This window comes from Asterias rubens, chromosome 18 (genome assembly GCF_902459465.1).
Source record: "Asterias rubens chromosome 18, eAstRub1.3, whole genome shotgun sequence".
Classification (NCBI taxonomy): Eukaryota; Metazoa; Echinodermata; class Asteroidea; order Forcipulatida; family Asteriidae; genus Asterias; species Asterias rubens.
The window spans coordinates 11,046,338-11,061,301 of NC_047079.1; the positions used below are offsets into that span (position 1 = coordinate 11,046,338).

A 14,964-nucleotide genomic window follows, 5' to 3' on the forward strand; every position below is an offset into this window, starting at 1 on the left:
AATTTGTTTTCCCTACAAAGCTTCGATCAGAGTACGAGTTTTTTTTTAACCCCCCAAAAACCCAGTTTTTTAATCAACATTTCTTCGATAGAAAGTAAAACAAACATTTGAGCAAACCATGTGAGTTTATTTGAGCCTTTGTGTGCAGTTGATGCCCCGCTTTGTGGTCGGAAAACGTCATCCAGTTATCGGTGAGTAATTGTATTTTTGTGGTACCCAGTTTTAAATATTGCGATATACTTGTGTTCAGAAATAATGTTTAACCAAATTAATCCATAATTAAAATAATGATATTGGTGTTTAGGGGAATGTTAAAGACACTAGACACTATTGGTAATTGTCAAAGACTAGCCTTCACAGTTGTTGTATCTCAACATATGCATAAAATAACAAACCTGTGAAAATTTGAGCTCAATCGGTCATCGAATTAAGTTGCGAGATAATAATGAAAGAAAGAAACAAAATTCTTGATTTCGAGACCTCAAACTCTAAATTTGAGGTCTCGAAATCAAAATCGTGGAAAACTACTATTTTCTCGAAAACTACATTACTTCACAGGGAGCCGTTTCTCACCATGTTTTATGCTACCAACCTCTCACCATTACTAGTTACCGAGAAAGGTTTTATACTAATAATTATTTTGAGTAATTACCAATAGTGTCCACTGCTTTTAATACAAGTGACCTTAAACTATACCTTGTTTGATTTAGCAATCATATAATGGACTGTATGCACACTTTATTTTATTTTGTATTCAGGAAAGCCAGCCCACTCTATCACACCATGAAGGCTTCATTGATACATTGCGTGTTCTTTGTTGTGTTTTCAAGTGTCATGGCTGAGACACCATACTACCCAAGCTGCCGAAATGGCATCAAATGTGAGAACAAGTAATATCAGGTTTATTTAATTATTTCAGGTTTATTCTATTTTATCAGGTTTATTATTATTATAACAGTTACTTAACTTCTCGGGTAATGACCTTGAAATTATATTTTGAAATTTCGATCCGAAAGCCAATATGGTAGTTGGTAGTAAGCATCATGAGAAACTATTTCATCTGACGTGCTCTCGATCAAAATTAGGATTATAAATCAATTAAATAAGAATTTTAATCTCCAAAGATCACCACGAGACGACTTTTGGAGATTCGAAATTTTCCTGGTTTAAAATTATGCGCCCAGAGATACGGTTGGTACCCGCGGCGTCACCTCATAAAGCCTTACGAATTCGACGTTCTAGATGAAGATACCAAGTCAGTTTTTTGTACTGTTTTCTCAACAATAGGCCTACCTTTAACATTTGAAATTGCTCAAAGAAAAACATTTGGCAGATATAATAATACATTGTTCTCAAAAGCTTACGCATTAATATATTATCCCAAAGTCCCTGGATGAAGAATTATGAATGACATTTTCTTTTTGTTCATATTTTGTTTCCCCTTTTAGCAATTCCCAAAATGGGAACAAATAATTGTTCGAACATTCTGTGCTCCAGCCGATATAAACCGGTTTGTGGCAGCGATGGGGAGGAATATCTCAACGACTGTTCACTGTGCAAAGCAGCATGCACCAATCACAAGTTGTTTAAACGGTGTGATGGGTTTTGTCCTTGTGGGGCGCTGAAGAACCCGACGACTGTTCTAGACCCCAAAGTTTTAGACCCCAAACTTCCGAAGATTGCAGCAAGTGGGTTCTGCTTAATGGATGGTAAGCATATACTGAAATAATTTATCTCTGTCTAATGACTAAAGGATAATAAAACAACCGTGGCTTCAGTTTTTGCGCCATCGCGATTTATAAGAAAAAACAAGAACAATACACAATGACGTCAATACACAAAAAATCCTGCATCCATTTAAAGTAAAAATCAAAAGGGAACCAGTTACAAACAATATACATGACATGGTATTTTGGCTGGTAAATTGTTTCTGCTAAGCAACATTTTCCTTTGCTCTATGTATTGGACTCATAATTATTTCCTGCAGCCGTTTCGAAACCATGGTTTAGGTGGTCCGGACTTTATGATCCGCTTTGATCAAAGCCCATTACAGAAAGTGCAGAAGGAGCCCATGATGCAGCCTATAAGCCTAGCTGTAGCTTCGAAAAGGCCCTAATGTGTTCTGACAGTTTGCAAAAAAAGGATAGACCATTGACAGACCGTTGCTGCATTTTACATTTTTTCAAGGGGTTAATTATACAAAACAACAAACGAACAATTACTATGTAAAAACTAAATTATGTGAAAATGGCACCTGCTGAAAGACACCCTCTATAGCTTCGTAAAAATGTTCTAATATTTATAACGCCATAAAACGATTAGTTTTTCTTTTGTCATTGCAGAAACATGCCCAAAATGACGTTAAATTTGAATCATCGTAAACTGAAAGTATTTCGCCGACTCAGAGCAGGACGGAGTTTCAAATCTACTAAACTGAATAAGAACGAGCTAGTCATAAAAAAATGATTCACAATTAATCAGCCCGCTTGCAGTTAATAACAAAGAACAAAGAACTCCCGTTGTGCTGTAAATAGTTTAGAATACAATTTCATAAGGGCTATTGTTTTGTTATTATTATTCAACATTGATCAACATTGTTATCAACATTTACCCATAATCTATTTAAACACGGGAAAATCAGTAGATGAACAAGACGTTTTATTCTAGTGTATTTCTGTATACTCCAATTTCTAGTGATAATGAGATGGGAAACAATGATCGAATAATGTATTACATTAAATAAAATGGGGGTGCCCTTGCCAACGGCATACACTCGGGGTATGTTTGTTCACAAATAAATGGCTTCAGGAACTGTGTTTGTGTACTACCAGTCAGGCAGATACATTTAAGGGTCAATTTGTTATCAATTGTTTTCACTTCATTAATTTTTACCATAGTAACATGTGTTGATGTCATGTTAAAAGAAAAAATGTAAATAAATTAATACCGTTGCAGTAAAATATATTCCCAACGTATACTTATTGCTCTCAAACTACTGTATTGTTAACCCCGCCTGTCGCTATTGTTTTCCCAGACAATGCCCCAGCGTGAACACCTGTGCGCACACACAGTGGGCAATATGCAAATGAGACACCTGTTCTATCAGAGAGATACCAATCAAAGCTCATATGTGCTTCAAGAGGGCGGTATTCAATTGATAATAATTCATTGCTTGTCATTTTGTACCATTTGTCTTTAAAGGCACTGGATACGTTTGGTAACAACAAAGACCAGTTTTCTTACTTGGTGTATACCAACATAATATGCATAAAATAACATACCTGTGAAATTTTGGGATGAACTGGTCATCGAGTTTGCAAGAGAATAACAAAAAACACCCTTGTTTTACTCTGTGTGCTTTCAGACGGTTTAAAAAATGTTTAAGCTGAGGTCCCTTGTTTTATTATTTGAGGGGAAAATTACCTCTTTCTAATATTGTACTTAACTTCAGAAGGAGCAATTTCTCACAATATAGCACTGAATTTGAGAGTTACATTGATAGTTTATTATACTATAAACAGATCTCCTTTACTCATAACCAAGGACGTTATGTACGTACAATTATTTTGGAGTAACTTTCAATACTATCCAGTGTCTTTAATCTATCTTTAGCTTCTTTAGGGGGTCACTTTGTGCTTCGTGACTCCCGGGGCTGAATCATTTCAGCAATGTCTCCGGCGGTTGGTTTATCATTTGCATCATGAAATTTGTTGTGAAATAATAGTCCACTAAGAAATTTGGCAAGGGGGTATTTTGGGTACGTAGTTGAAGTCATGGTGGGCAAGTAGTTTGCAGAAATCGGACGTGTAATAAACGTTTTAAAATAGTTATTCACTTATGCAAATCTTCAGTGTGACGTCATTTTATAGGCTCAAGGCTGAATATCATGATATAGTAATTCGCGGGCCACGAAGTTTGACGTCAGTTAAGGATAAGAACAGGGGGCCAGTCTAAAGTTCCCACCAAACTTGACGACCGTTAGAATTAAAGAGCGCCCTCAAAAAAAAACCTTTTGATTTTGTTTCTCAAACTAATTGTTAGGCCGTGTCCGAAACGACGACTTCGGCTACTATACAGCTACGTCTAGATCAGCGCGTCTACCAGTGTTGAAGAATAGGCAGACGCGCGCGATCTAGCCGTAGCTGTAGCCGAAGTCGTCGTTTCGGACACGGCCTTAGACGCGCCTGTCGCACTATTGTTTTCCCAGACAATGCCCTAGCATGGACACCTGTGCGCACACACGCTGAGCAATATGCAAATGAGCCACCTGTTTTCTCTCAGACCAACCAATCAGAGGTCTCCACATTATATTTACCCTTGTTTTCTAATTTTGCAATGAATTGTGAATGATCGATTGATTCTCACTGGTCTGTATCTATTAAAGGGACACTCCAATGAAATGATCGATGGTTCTGATTAATTATACTTTTATAACGACAACGTACTATAGGCTCTATTTTATTGTGGTGAGCTAAGTTGTGCCACAGATAATTGTTTGTTTTAGAAAGTAGATGCGTCAAAACATAATGACCCCAAGTTCTGCCACAAGCCAGAACACCAGTCCCCTCTTAAAACAGAGTCCCCTCTTAAAACAGAGAATTATTAAAATGCCATTGTCAGCGCATTACTAATGGAAGTAAATGGCAGAATGTCTGGAGAAATGCTATTTCAACATAATCAAACCTGTACCCAACATTTCTGCCCTTTCTTGACAGAAGGAAATGATTTTGTTAATAATAATTCTTCAGACGACAATACAAGGAATTAAAGTATTTGCCATGGTTGGTGACAACATTTTTTTTAAATAACTTACAATGGACTTCCAAACACTACAAATTTTGAACATGGAAACAACACAAACACGAATGGAGATGTAAATAAAGTTGGTTCCCTTTAATAAAGTATTACAGAGGAATACTCTCAGATTTAAAATACCACATCTGTTGGTCTGGTCCCCCCCCCCCTCTCCACCATCCCTGAACCGTAGCCACGTGTACGTAATACACTTTGGCTTTGTCATTCGCGTTACATATACGTGGCTTAAAATCAAAAGGTATTGTGATAATAATTGATAGAACAAAATAACCAAAACACTGACTGAGATTTGAGTGAAAATAGAGGTCATATTTTGCCGAAGCGGTATTTGTGTGTTGTGCGCTGCAGAGATCCTGTTTTTTTTACGGGCATACCTTCGAATATATTTTTTACTCATCAGACAGCGTGAAAGATTTTCATCAACTTTTGTTTTGAAAACTGACGTACAAGGGTAAGTTTGTAGATTGTTTTTCAAATATTACGGAGTAGGCCTACAACTGACTTTGTGTGTTTGAAGAATCAAAGTTATTTTTTAACTCTCCGGTTGTCGAGAAAAATCATTATGACAAACTATTAATTAAGTCTATAGCTTTGTGACAATGACGCTAAAGTGTAATGCTCGCTTCCTTGAAGGGGTAAACTTTGATTTTTGAGTTCTGTTTGGTGCGATGAAAAGTTAAAAACTGACTTGTTAAACATGTATTTTGTATTTAACAATTTGAACGTTTAAAATATTTTGGACAATAAGTTCTCCCTGTCAACTTCAGCAAAAATTCATTTAAATATCATTTGCACAACTTACAAGTTTACTCATTAATATTAAATCAAATGGGGTTTCTTTTTAGCTACTATCTAGTTCACGAGACGAGTGGATGACACTGACTTTGGCCCAATTTCGTAGAGCTGCTTAGCACAATAAAACTACGCTTACCTCAATAAGGTTACCGGCCAAACGACCATGTCACATGTACAATTTATGAATGGTTCCCTGCTCATTTCTGCTTTTTAGCAGAAATTGTTATAGGCATACCTTCTTTTACACATCGAGTCTATGAAACTGCCCTGCTGGGCACCACTTCAATTAGTAAGGAGGTGTCGATCATGGAGTGGTGTCAAATTACCAATATTAATTGTTTTATCGATTTTATCATTGAAAGGTTGATCAGCAGATCGATTATCGGCTATAATGGAAGGATGTGGCTGTGGCGTCATTAGGGTGATCATATCACCCATCGTCATCGTGTACCTCTTTCTGACGCTGGGGGCAGCAGATACAGTGGATTCGATTTTCCCGGCTTGCAAAGAAAGAACCCATGCCATCAGTAAGTACTATATACGCTGTTAATGCATTATTGCTTATTCTTGTTTACATTAAGTGTGCACATTTAAGATTTGTTTGTTTATTTATTAGACTATCTTTTTAGAGTTCTTTAAAATACAACGAGTGGACACATAATTATAGTAAATTAAATACAATACAATCATAAACGACATAGGAATCTGAGGAGTTGTCAAGGATTACAAACTAGAAAAAGCGTATTTTCATTGTTGTCCTCCATAATTTTTTTTTTTAAGAGATTACAAACGAGCAATTATTTGAAATTAATGTTTTCTTTCCTTGTTCCCAGAAATACCAAATCTGGTCGACCCCAACCCATGTATATTCAGGTGCCCAACAAAGGTCGAGATGGCTTGTGCAAATGATGGCACGAGTCACATCAACGAGTGTTTCCTGTGTAAGGACGCGTGTAACAATCCCGACAGGCCTATCTTTAAAGTATGCAATGGGCGGTGCCCGTGTAAGGGGAAACCCCACGATGATGTCATGAAGACAGTAGATGATTGCAAAGACGGTAAGTCAAAATAAAGATTTATGTTAGCTTTTGAATGCTAGTACCGCATATACAAGGTTAAAATCCGTTGACTCGTATGCGCTCCGAGAGTAGGTCCATTTCCACGTTCGCACGTAGCGTCCCCCAAAAAAGTTTAAAACTGCGGGAACGGAACGAATCCAGTTTCCGTGTCTTCTTTCTCTTTTCTAGTTTACTCTGTTTTGTTCTTCACTTCTATAATTCTTCTCATTCAAATAATAAACCTCAAGGAACAATGATTTTGTTAGTTAATCTATTTGGGGTTGAAAAGCTGAAAGAATCACCTGATCGGGATTTGAACCAACGACCTCCTTAACTAACGTGCCGGTGCTCTACCAACTTAGCTATCTAGCCCTATGTTGGCGGTCTCCCTATTTTGTCAATATCTGTAATTCTGGGATGACAGCCAGAAAGCCATATAACATTTTCATTGATGAATAATCCACTGTTTTTTTCTTCTGGACAAATACAGGCAAATGTGCGGTAGATGCTTCCGACCACTACGACGAAGACTACGGACTGGATGTCGAAGCACCCGAGGCTAAATACTCGTATCCCGAATACACACGAGAGCAATACGAGAACGGGGATGTCATCCACGAGCTGGATGGGTACTCACAAAGAGGGGACGAGGAGATGGTAGATGGGGGGTATGGTTATACTGAAGATGAGGAGCTCCGTGAATGGGAATATTATGAAGAGGAGTATGAAGATATTGAAGTAGAAGGGGATGATGATGCAGAAGTAGAAGAGGAGGAGGATGTGGAAGGGGAGGGGGAAGAAGGGGAGGATACACTGCAAGAAGGGGAGGGGCGGGATGGGGGAGCTGGGGATGGGGTGGTGGATCATAAGGAGGAAGGGAAGGAGAAAGTTAAGGAGGTTATTGTTGACATGGAAGAAGATGGTGGGCAGGGTAAGGGCAACAATCAGAAGGGGCCTGAGACGGGTAAGGAAGGCGAGGGTGTGCCGCAGAAGGGATCCAAGAAAGCCAGGGAAGAACAAGTAAAGGATAAACAAATTAAAGTGGTGGTTGAAAACAAGGAAGATATTATCAGTTAAAGACCTCAGTGGGGCATGATGCATTTATACTTAACAACTCTCCTATCATATTATTATTAATTTTAATTTTAATTTATTTATCCATTAACTTTCTTTTGGAAAAACAAAACCACTAAATAACATAAATAAATATTAAATAACATTATACTTAGTGCTTCATACACAGTGAATAAGTATTTTACAAAGAATTACAAGAACATGAAATATCATAAGCATTGACAAAAAAAAAGAATATTATGTTATACATCCAAAACAAAGTAGAATATTGTTTCCAAATATAATTTTTTGAAAGTGTTTAGAGTCGGGAATCACATAATGACGTCCAGGAGATTGTTCAAAGTTGTGGCGAGATGGGTATAAACACAATGGACCAACCACAAAGCTGCTTAAACAACAAATATTGATTAACCGTTTCTGCTTAGCAAAAATAAGCATGATACCAGTCAAAGATGGTGCACGAGGAATAGTGTTTTGACTGGTTACTACTTAATTTGTTGGTCTTGGCCCCTTTTTCTGCATCTGACATTGGGCCCGTGGACGTGGGCAAGTTCAATGTGTGCGTTCACTATAGGCCTATACTTATCCTGTTTATATTAATTATTTGCATTCCTTAAAATTGTCGACTTTTAATAAAAGTTTGAATTGTGTTCATTAAAAAAGGCAAAGTTATATTAACAGTATTTCTTATCAGAGTGTCACATTATGTTTTAAAATAAAATATGTCAATACTATTCTGCGTGAAATAATATATTCAATGTTTCAAAGGTTCAAATAATATTCGCGAAATAAAGTCTACAAAACTACACGCAAATTATACGTAAATCAACAACCAGGCGTTTCACTTCCCTTGTTTTTAAGTGCATAATATATAAATAGTTTTGCAATTTCACGCAATTTCATTGGTTGATCTTATGTGCACAGATATTGAGTTGCACCTGTTTTGCAATTTCACCCAATTTCATTGGTCGATCCTGCGACGCGCACGCGTCTCTCGCAGCCAATGAAGTTCAGTGGATTTGTCACGCGCGGTCTTGCACAGACAAGTGCACGCCTATTATTATCCGGAGGTCGTACGATGTAAAATGAGCAGACGTTAAATTTCTTAGTTTTTTACAAAGTTTTCAAAAATGTTAGAATTTGGCTTGTGAATGACTTTTTGATGAACGACTCTGAGATCGTTTGGATTTGTCTTTGTACACCTTTTTCACGGAAGTTTTTTTTACTAAATAGTGAATACGAAATGTTATGCATCTTTTTCTAAATGCTAAAACTCATGAAAAGTTTAAAACTAGGTTCACGAAATTGTTTTGTTGTTGTAAGCATCACTTCAGCTGTGATGTGACAAAGGAGTAGTAGTGTTTGTAGAGAAGGGCTAACGAACAACACAACTTGTTGATTCACGACTCACTTTGTCGGGTTCCCAGACTGCCCATGCCCGATGTTAAAATTACTAATTAATTAGTGGTTAACAAACATGGCGCCACCACACATGAGAGTGACATGAAGTTTTGAACAACATGTTCATACCACTGTAGTATCTCGATAAGTTCTTCTCTGATAAGTTTGTAGGTTATGTTGTACATTAAGCCAAGCACATGTACTGATATAGTAAAAACTGTTTTAATTTAAATTGCGGACAATGAAGCAACAGTGTATTCTATCAAACATTCCGGACTCAAAGTATACCCTGAGTTCACTTCGTCATGACATACATTAAATACGAAACGTTCCCGCATGTTTCGTGTTTAACATAACTTACAAGTCAAAAGCCCCATTTACAGCCTAAAAACATAACAATGGCAGCAGCTGTTGTACATACATACCACGTGTATAATTCTTGAACAAAAACCTTTTTGAACTGGCTTACCTTGGTACGACAATCAGCGAGGGTGGACAGCGACCTTTTGGTTTCCTGTTTTCATGAGTATTGTCTGAGGTAGATTTATCGTCTGCTTACAACACACAATCACATGTTGTAATTTTTCTTGCAAAGTTGTTGACAGTTCCAAACATAACTTGCGAGAATTTACGTGTACAGCTTGTACAATGAAAAAGGCGTTCTATATGCCTATCCTGGGCAACTGGGAAGCGTAAATTAACCGCATTTTACAAGAAGAACACAGCAGCAAGACGGTAGAGCAAACTTTATTCCACAAGTTTCTACAATGTCAATACATTGCTGCAACTACCTGATTGAGGGCGCTCTTTAATTCTAACGGTCGTGTAAATTAGCGATAACTAGACTGGTCCCACGTCTTATAACGATAAAGACAGATTATTGGTTTAAGAGAACGAGTGAAATCATTTGATACAATGTACACGTATTACATTATACGTACGTCAATCCTTGCCAAAATCACCTTTGACCTCGCATAATTAAAAAACAAGTAAAGTGACGTAAAACTTAAGATTTGCATAAAGCGAATAATTATTTTAAAACGTTTATTTCACGCCCGATTTCTGCTAACTACTTGCCCACCATGACTTCAAATACGTACCCAAAAGACCACTCTGCCAAATTTCGGTGATTTCTATTAATTTACATCGAACTTCATGATGTGGTTGATAGACCAACGACCGAAGATATTGCTGAAATATTCAGCCCCGGGAGCCACGAAGTACAAAGTGGCCCCCTAAAGAAGCTAAAAACAGGTGAAAACAAATTAAATTGCAAGTAATGGCTCGAAATTGACAAGCAATGATCCAGTTGATACCGCCCTCCCCCACTAAGGATGGGTTTGAACCGGGGTACTTGGAAAGTGAACGTTAGGGAAATAGTCTACTGATCAAAATTGATATCAATGATCATTGAAATTAAGTCGACCACCATTAATTGCCTTGATGTTAATATTTCTTGCAACCATTCAAGTCTATGTGACCCAACCGAGGGGAAATTATAAGACCAATATTGAGCAAGCTGTCCTTCCCCTTTTGTATTCATAAGCGATCAATAGATAGGGTCCGTGTCACAGACACTAGCATTTTCTAACTCGCATTCATCCAGAACGAAATTAGTTTTTTAAATTGAGCACTGATTAGACAAGTTTTGGATAATTCCATATATTGAAAAGCTATCCTACTGGCAATGTTTCGCCTTGTAAAGGTTTAAAGATGGATAATGTTTTAAATTATAGCAAAAGTCTAGTCTAGACTTTGATTAACCGCCACAGCATAATAAGATAATAACCTGCTGGTGAAACACCGCGACGTTTCGATTATTTACGTAAGTGTCTTCAGGATTATTATCAGCCAACATTAGTGCAGATACATGTTTGCAATTTAGATTTTTATGAACCACCACACCATAATAAGACAATAACCTCGTATTGAAACACAGCGACGTTTCAATCATTTATGTGAGTGTCTTCATGATTACCACCCACCTTATTAGCCAACTTGATTGCAGAGACATTTTTGAAATTTTTATAAGACTTTGATAAACCAGCTGAGTACATTGAAACACCGCGACGTTCAATTATTTCTGTTAGTGTCTTCAGAATTAGCTTTACCCACCTTATACCCAACTTAAAGGCAGTGGACACTATTGGTAATTGTCAAAGACTAGGCTTCACAGTTAGTGTATCTCAACATATGCATAAAATAACTAACCTGTGCAAATTTGAGCTCAATCGGTCATCAAAGTTGCGAGATAATACTGAAAGAAAAAACACCCTTGTCACACGAAGTTGTATACGTTTAGATGGTTGATTTCGAGACCTCAAGTTCTAAATCTGAGGTCTCGAAATCAAATTCGTGGAAAATTACTTCTTTCTCGAAAACTATGGCACTTCAGAGGGAGCCGTTTCTCACAATGTTTTATACCATCAACCTCTCCCCATTACTTGTCACCAAGAAAGGTCTTATGCTAATAATTATTTTGAGTAATTACCAATAGTGTCCACTGCCTTTAATGCACAGACATGACTTCGATTAAAACCACCACCGAATAATAAGAAAATAATTGACGAGCGTGTGTGTGCTTTTTATACTCTCGGAAACGAAATGTCCACAATGAGTGATGGGGATAGTGGAGTTGAAGCTAATAGGATGGACAGCGAACGTGATTTTTCCCCGTCTGATGTGGTAGGATTGTAGATGGATTAAGATGGAAGAGAGTGCTCGGAAATTAAGAAAAGATAATTCTTGAATCCATCAAAAGAGCATTATTTACTGTATTTTCAATCATTGATTACAAAACCTACTCTGAATAATGAGGGCAATGGCCGAGCATTGGGGCATGCGAAGCCTTTGTGGCTTTGTGGTGACGTGTATTGTTTCTTGCTTTTTGGTGATGACAGAAACACTGGAGTAATAGTCACGTGGGAAATCAAGAGAAAACCCTGCTTCGAAAAACTGAATTCGAAGACAATTATTATTTGTTAATAATTTAAACTCAGATAATTCGTTCTGTGGGTTTGTCTGCCGATGGATTTATTCTGGTTTTGTTTCAGTGTGATTTCGCTTTTGTTAGTGTTTTTGTTTGCTGTGTGCCGAAAAGAGAGACGAGATCATCATTTTTATTTGTTTAAATTTTTTGTTTGCTCGTGGGATAAGAACCATTCGGTCTCCCCTGTCCACACAATTTATTTCAAATACAAAAGTTTTTTTTTTCAACAGAGTCAATAGAGAATCAAAGGTAACTGAAAGTTTACATCGAAAACCTTCTTGTTTGCCACAACAAAACCAACCATTGAAAATGCTCTATTTTTACAAACATATTTTTTTCTTAAAGGATAAGAAACATTGTGCACCAATCCTTATAGGTAAAATATTTAAATCTCCCCTGTCCACGACACAAATTATTAATAAAACAAACCCCTTTTTTAACAGTGTCAACAGATAATCAAAAGTAGCTATGGAGGACGAAAAGTGGCCATCTGCTTTTTCTGGTATCAGAATAACAGAAAAAGCAGATTATATATATATTTTGTTATGAAATGCAATTTTCACAAAACGTTCAGTCTGATTTTCAGATAGCAGGAAAGAAGAAAAAATTTAGTCTGATTTTCAGATAGCAGGAAAGATGAAAAGAAAGACAAATTCATATTAAAAACACATTAAATCTGCTTTTCTGCTATTCTGATACCAGGGCCCAATTTCATAGAGCTGCTTAAAATAAGCAAAATTGCTTAGTAAAATCAGATTACCAGCCAAGACTCCACTCAATTGTAATGCTAATTAAACAACAGCTTAATACTAGTCATAAGCAATGTATATGGCAGGAAATTTTGGCCGGTAACATGTGTAAAATAAGCGAGCTATTTTCGTGCTTAAGCAAATTTTTTGCTTAAGCAGCTCTATGAAATTGGCCCCTGAAAATAAGATGGTGAATTCTCGTAATCCAAACATATAACTGAACGTATCCTTGGGAAAACCTTCTAGTTTGCCACACGTAACCAACCATTGTCACATTATTGACTCCCGAGTTAAAAACATTATTGGCAAAAGGCATGCATGCAACTGGTAATTACGCACAACGATCGGAATGTTTCATTGTGAAATAAGGGGGTTGTCGAGAAGTGTTTTCAATATAATTGAGCCAATAATATTCGCAAAACTGCGAACTTGGGGGAGAATTACAGTGAAATACTTGTAACTACTGTGTTAAGAAAAAAAGATTTGTGCAAGATTTTTTTCTGCAAAATGTCCTGTGCCTCATGTTAAATGCGCCATTTTGTTTATAGATTGAGTGACAATTGGCTCCCCTGTGGTTCCGTATCTCACAATTTAGGGTCGGGGTCAAAGGTGGACAACGATTTTAATAAGAACTTAATCCCCACATGAATGGTGAATAGTGAATTAACGATATTCAAGATGTATGACACCTCTCTTTGCCACAAGACACCCACAAGAAGTGTTTTTATTAGTTTTTTTTTTCTCTGAACGAGTTTTGACAGGTGACAAATCGAAAAGCATGCTAATTGTCTTGCACAACCACGTACAACACACAAAGTCCATTTTACAAAGATGGTGTCTTCATCACGACAATAAATCATGTTTAACTTATTGTTAAACAGTTTTAAAACTATAACATTTACGGACACAAATATGGTAGGGGCACCCCCGGGTCATGATAAGGCTAACATACTGGTTTAAAGGCAGTGGACACTATTGGTAATTACTCAAAATAATTATTAGTAAAAAACCTTACTTGGTGACGAGTAATAGGAAGAGGTTGGTAGAATAAAACATTGTGAGAAACGGCTCCCTCTGAAGTGACGAAGTTTTCGAGAAAGAAGTAATTTTCCATGAATTTGATTTCAAGATCTCAGATTTAGGATTTGACGTCTCGAAATCAAGCATCTGAAAGCACACAACTTCGTGTGACAAGTGTTTTTTTCTTTCAATATTATCTCGCAACTTCGACGACCAGTTGAGCTCAAATTTTCACAGGTTTGTTATCAACCTCTCCCCATTAATTGTTACCAAGTAAGGTTTTGATTACCTTTAAGACAATAAAATCATCCCATAAAATTTATATTAAAAATACTAACTTATTATATTTAAAATTTGGACTGTTCATCTTTTGCACTTATGTTATAAATCTGTAAGTGCAAGTTGTTCGTTTATACACTGAAAAGGTATGGTTTTAGGCCATTGTAACATGTAATCCTGTCTGAGTTTTTGTCTGTCTGGCTTCGCTTTGTGCTGAATAAATCATCTGCGGAGGCCAGAAGAAAACGGTGGTTTACTCTAAACAACCACGTATTTCTTAAAGGCACTGGACATGTTTGGTAATTGAAAGAGCAGTGTTCCCATTTGGTGCTATCACAACATTATGCATGAAATGACAAATTAATAATTATGTGGAAATGTTGACCTCAATTATTGGCCCCCATCGAAGTTTCAAAAGAATAATGAAAGAAAACACACCACAGGTGCACATGTGTGCTTTCTGATGTCCAATATTAATGCCTGTGAAGTATTTTAATATTTGAGTGAGAAATTGTCCCTTTTTCAAATATTACGTTACTTCAGAGGGAGCCGTTGCTCACAATGTGTTATACCGCCAACAGCTCTCCGTTGCTCGTTAACAAGTAGTTTTTATACCACCGAGGAGTTACCAATAGTTTCCAGTGCCTTTAATATTATAGGCCTAATTTACTATACATGCAACAAGCGGATTCAACCTTTCCAAACCGTAAACCGTCAAAGTCAAATGTAATTAAACTGAGGCGCCTTTCGGTTTGGAAACTTTAGTCAGCAAACTGTCATAAAT

At 37.0% G+C, this 14,964-nt stretch overlaps 2 protein-coding genes across 2 annotated transcripts; both read left to right on the forward strand.

The window, feature by feature from the left end:
• Positions 1-3,223, forward strand: LOC117302526. The gene is made up of 4 exons (XM_033786501.1): positions 1-191; positions 759-880; positions 1,449-1,709; positions 2,343-3,223. The coding sequence occupies exons 2-4, from the start codon at positions 784-786 to the stop codon at positions 2,357-2,359; spliced, it is 375 nt and encodes a 124-aa protein (XP_033642392.1). The 5' UTR covers positions 1-191; positions 759-783; the 3' UTR covers positions 2,360-3,223.
• A 1,868-nt stretch (positions 3,224-5,091) lies between these two features.
• Positions 5,092-7,745, forward strand: LOC117302665 (spore wall protein 2-like). Its single transcript, XM_033786647.1, has 4 exons — positions 5,092-5,266; positions 5,973-6,137; positions 6,444-6,668; positions 7,159-7,745. Exons 2-4 carry the CDS (start codon positions 6,002-6,004, stop codon positions 7,743-7,745), a joined length of 948 nt encoding a protein of 315 aa, XP_033642538.1. The 5' UTR covers positions 5,092-5,266; positions 5,973-6,001.
• Positions 7,746-14,964: the final 7,219 nt, after the last annotated feature.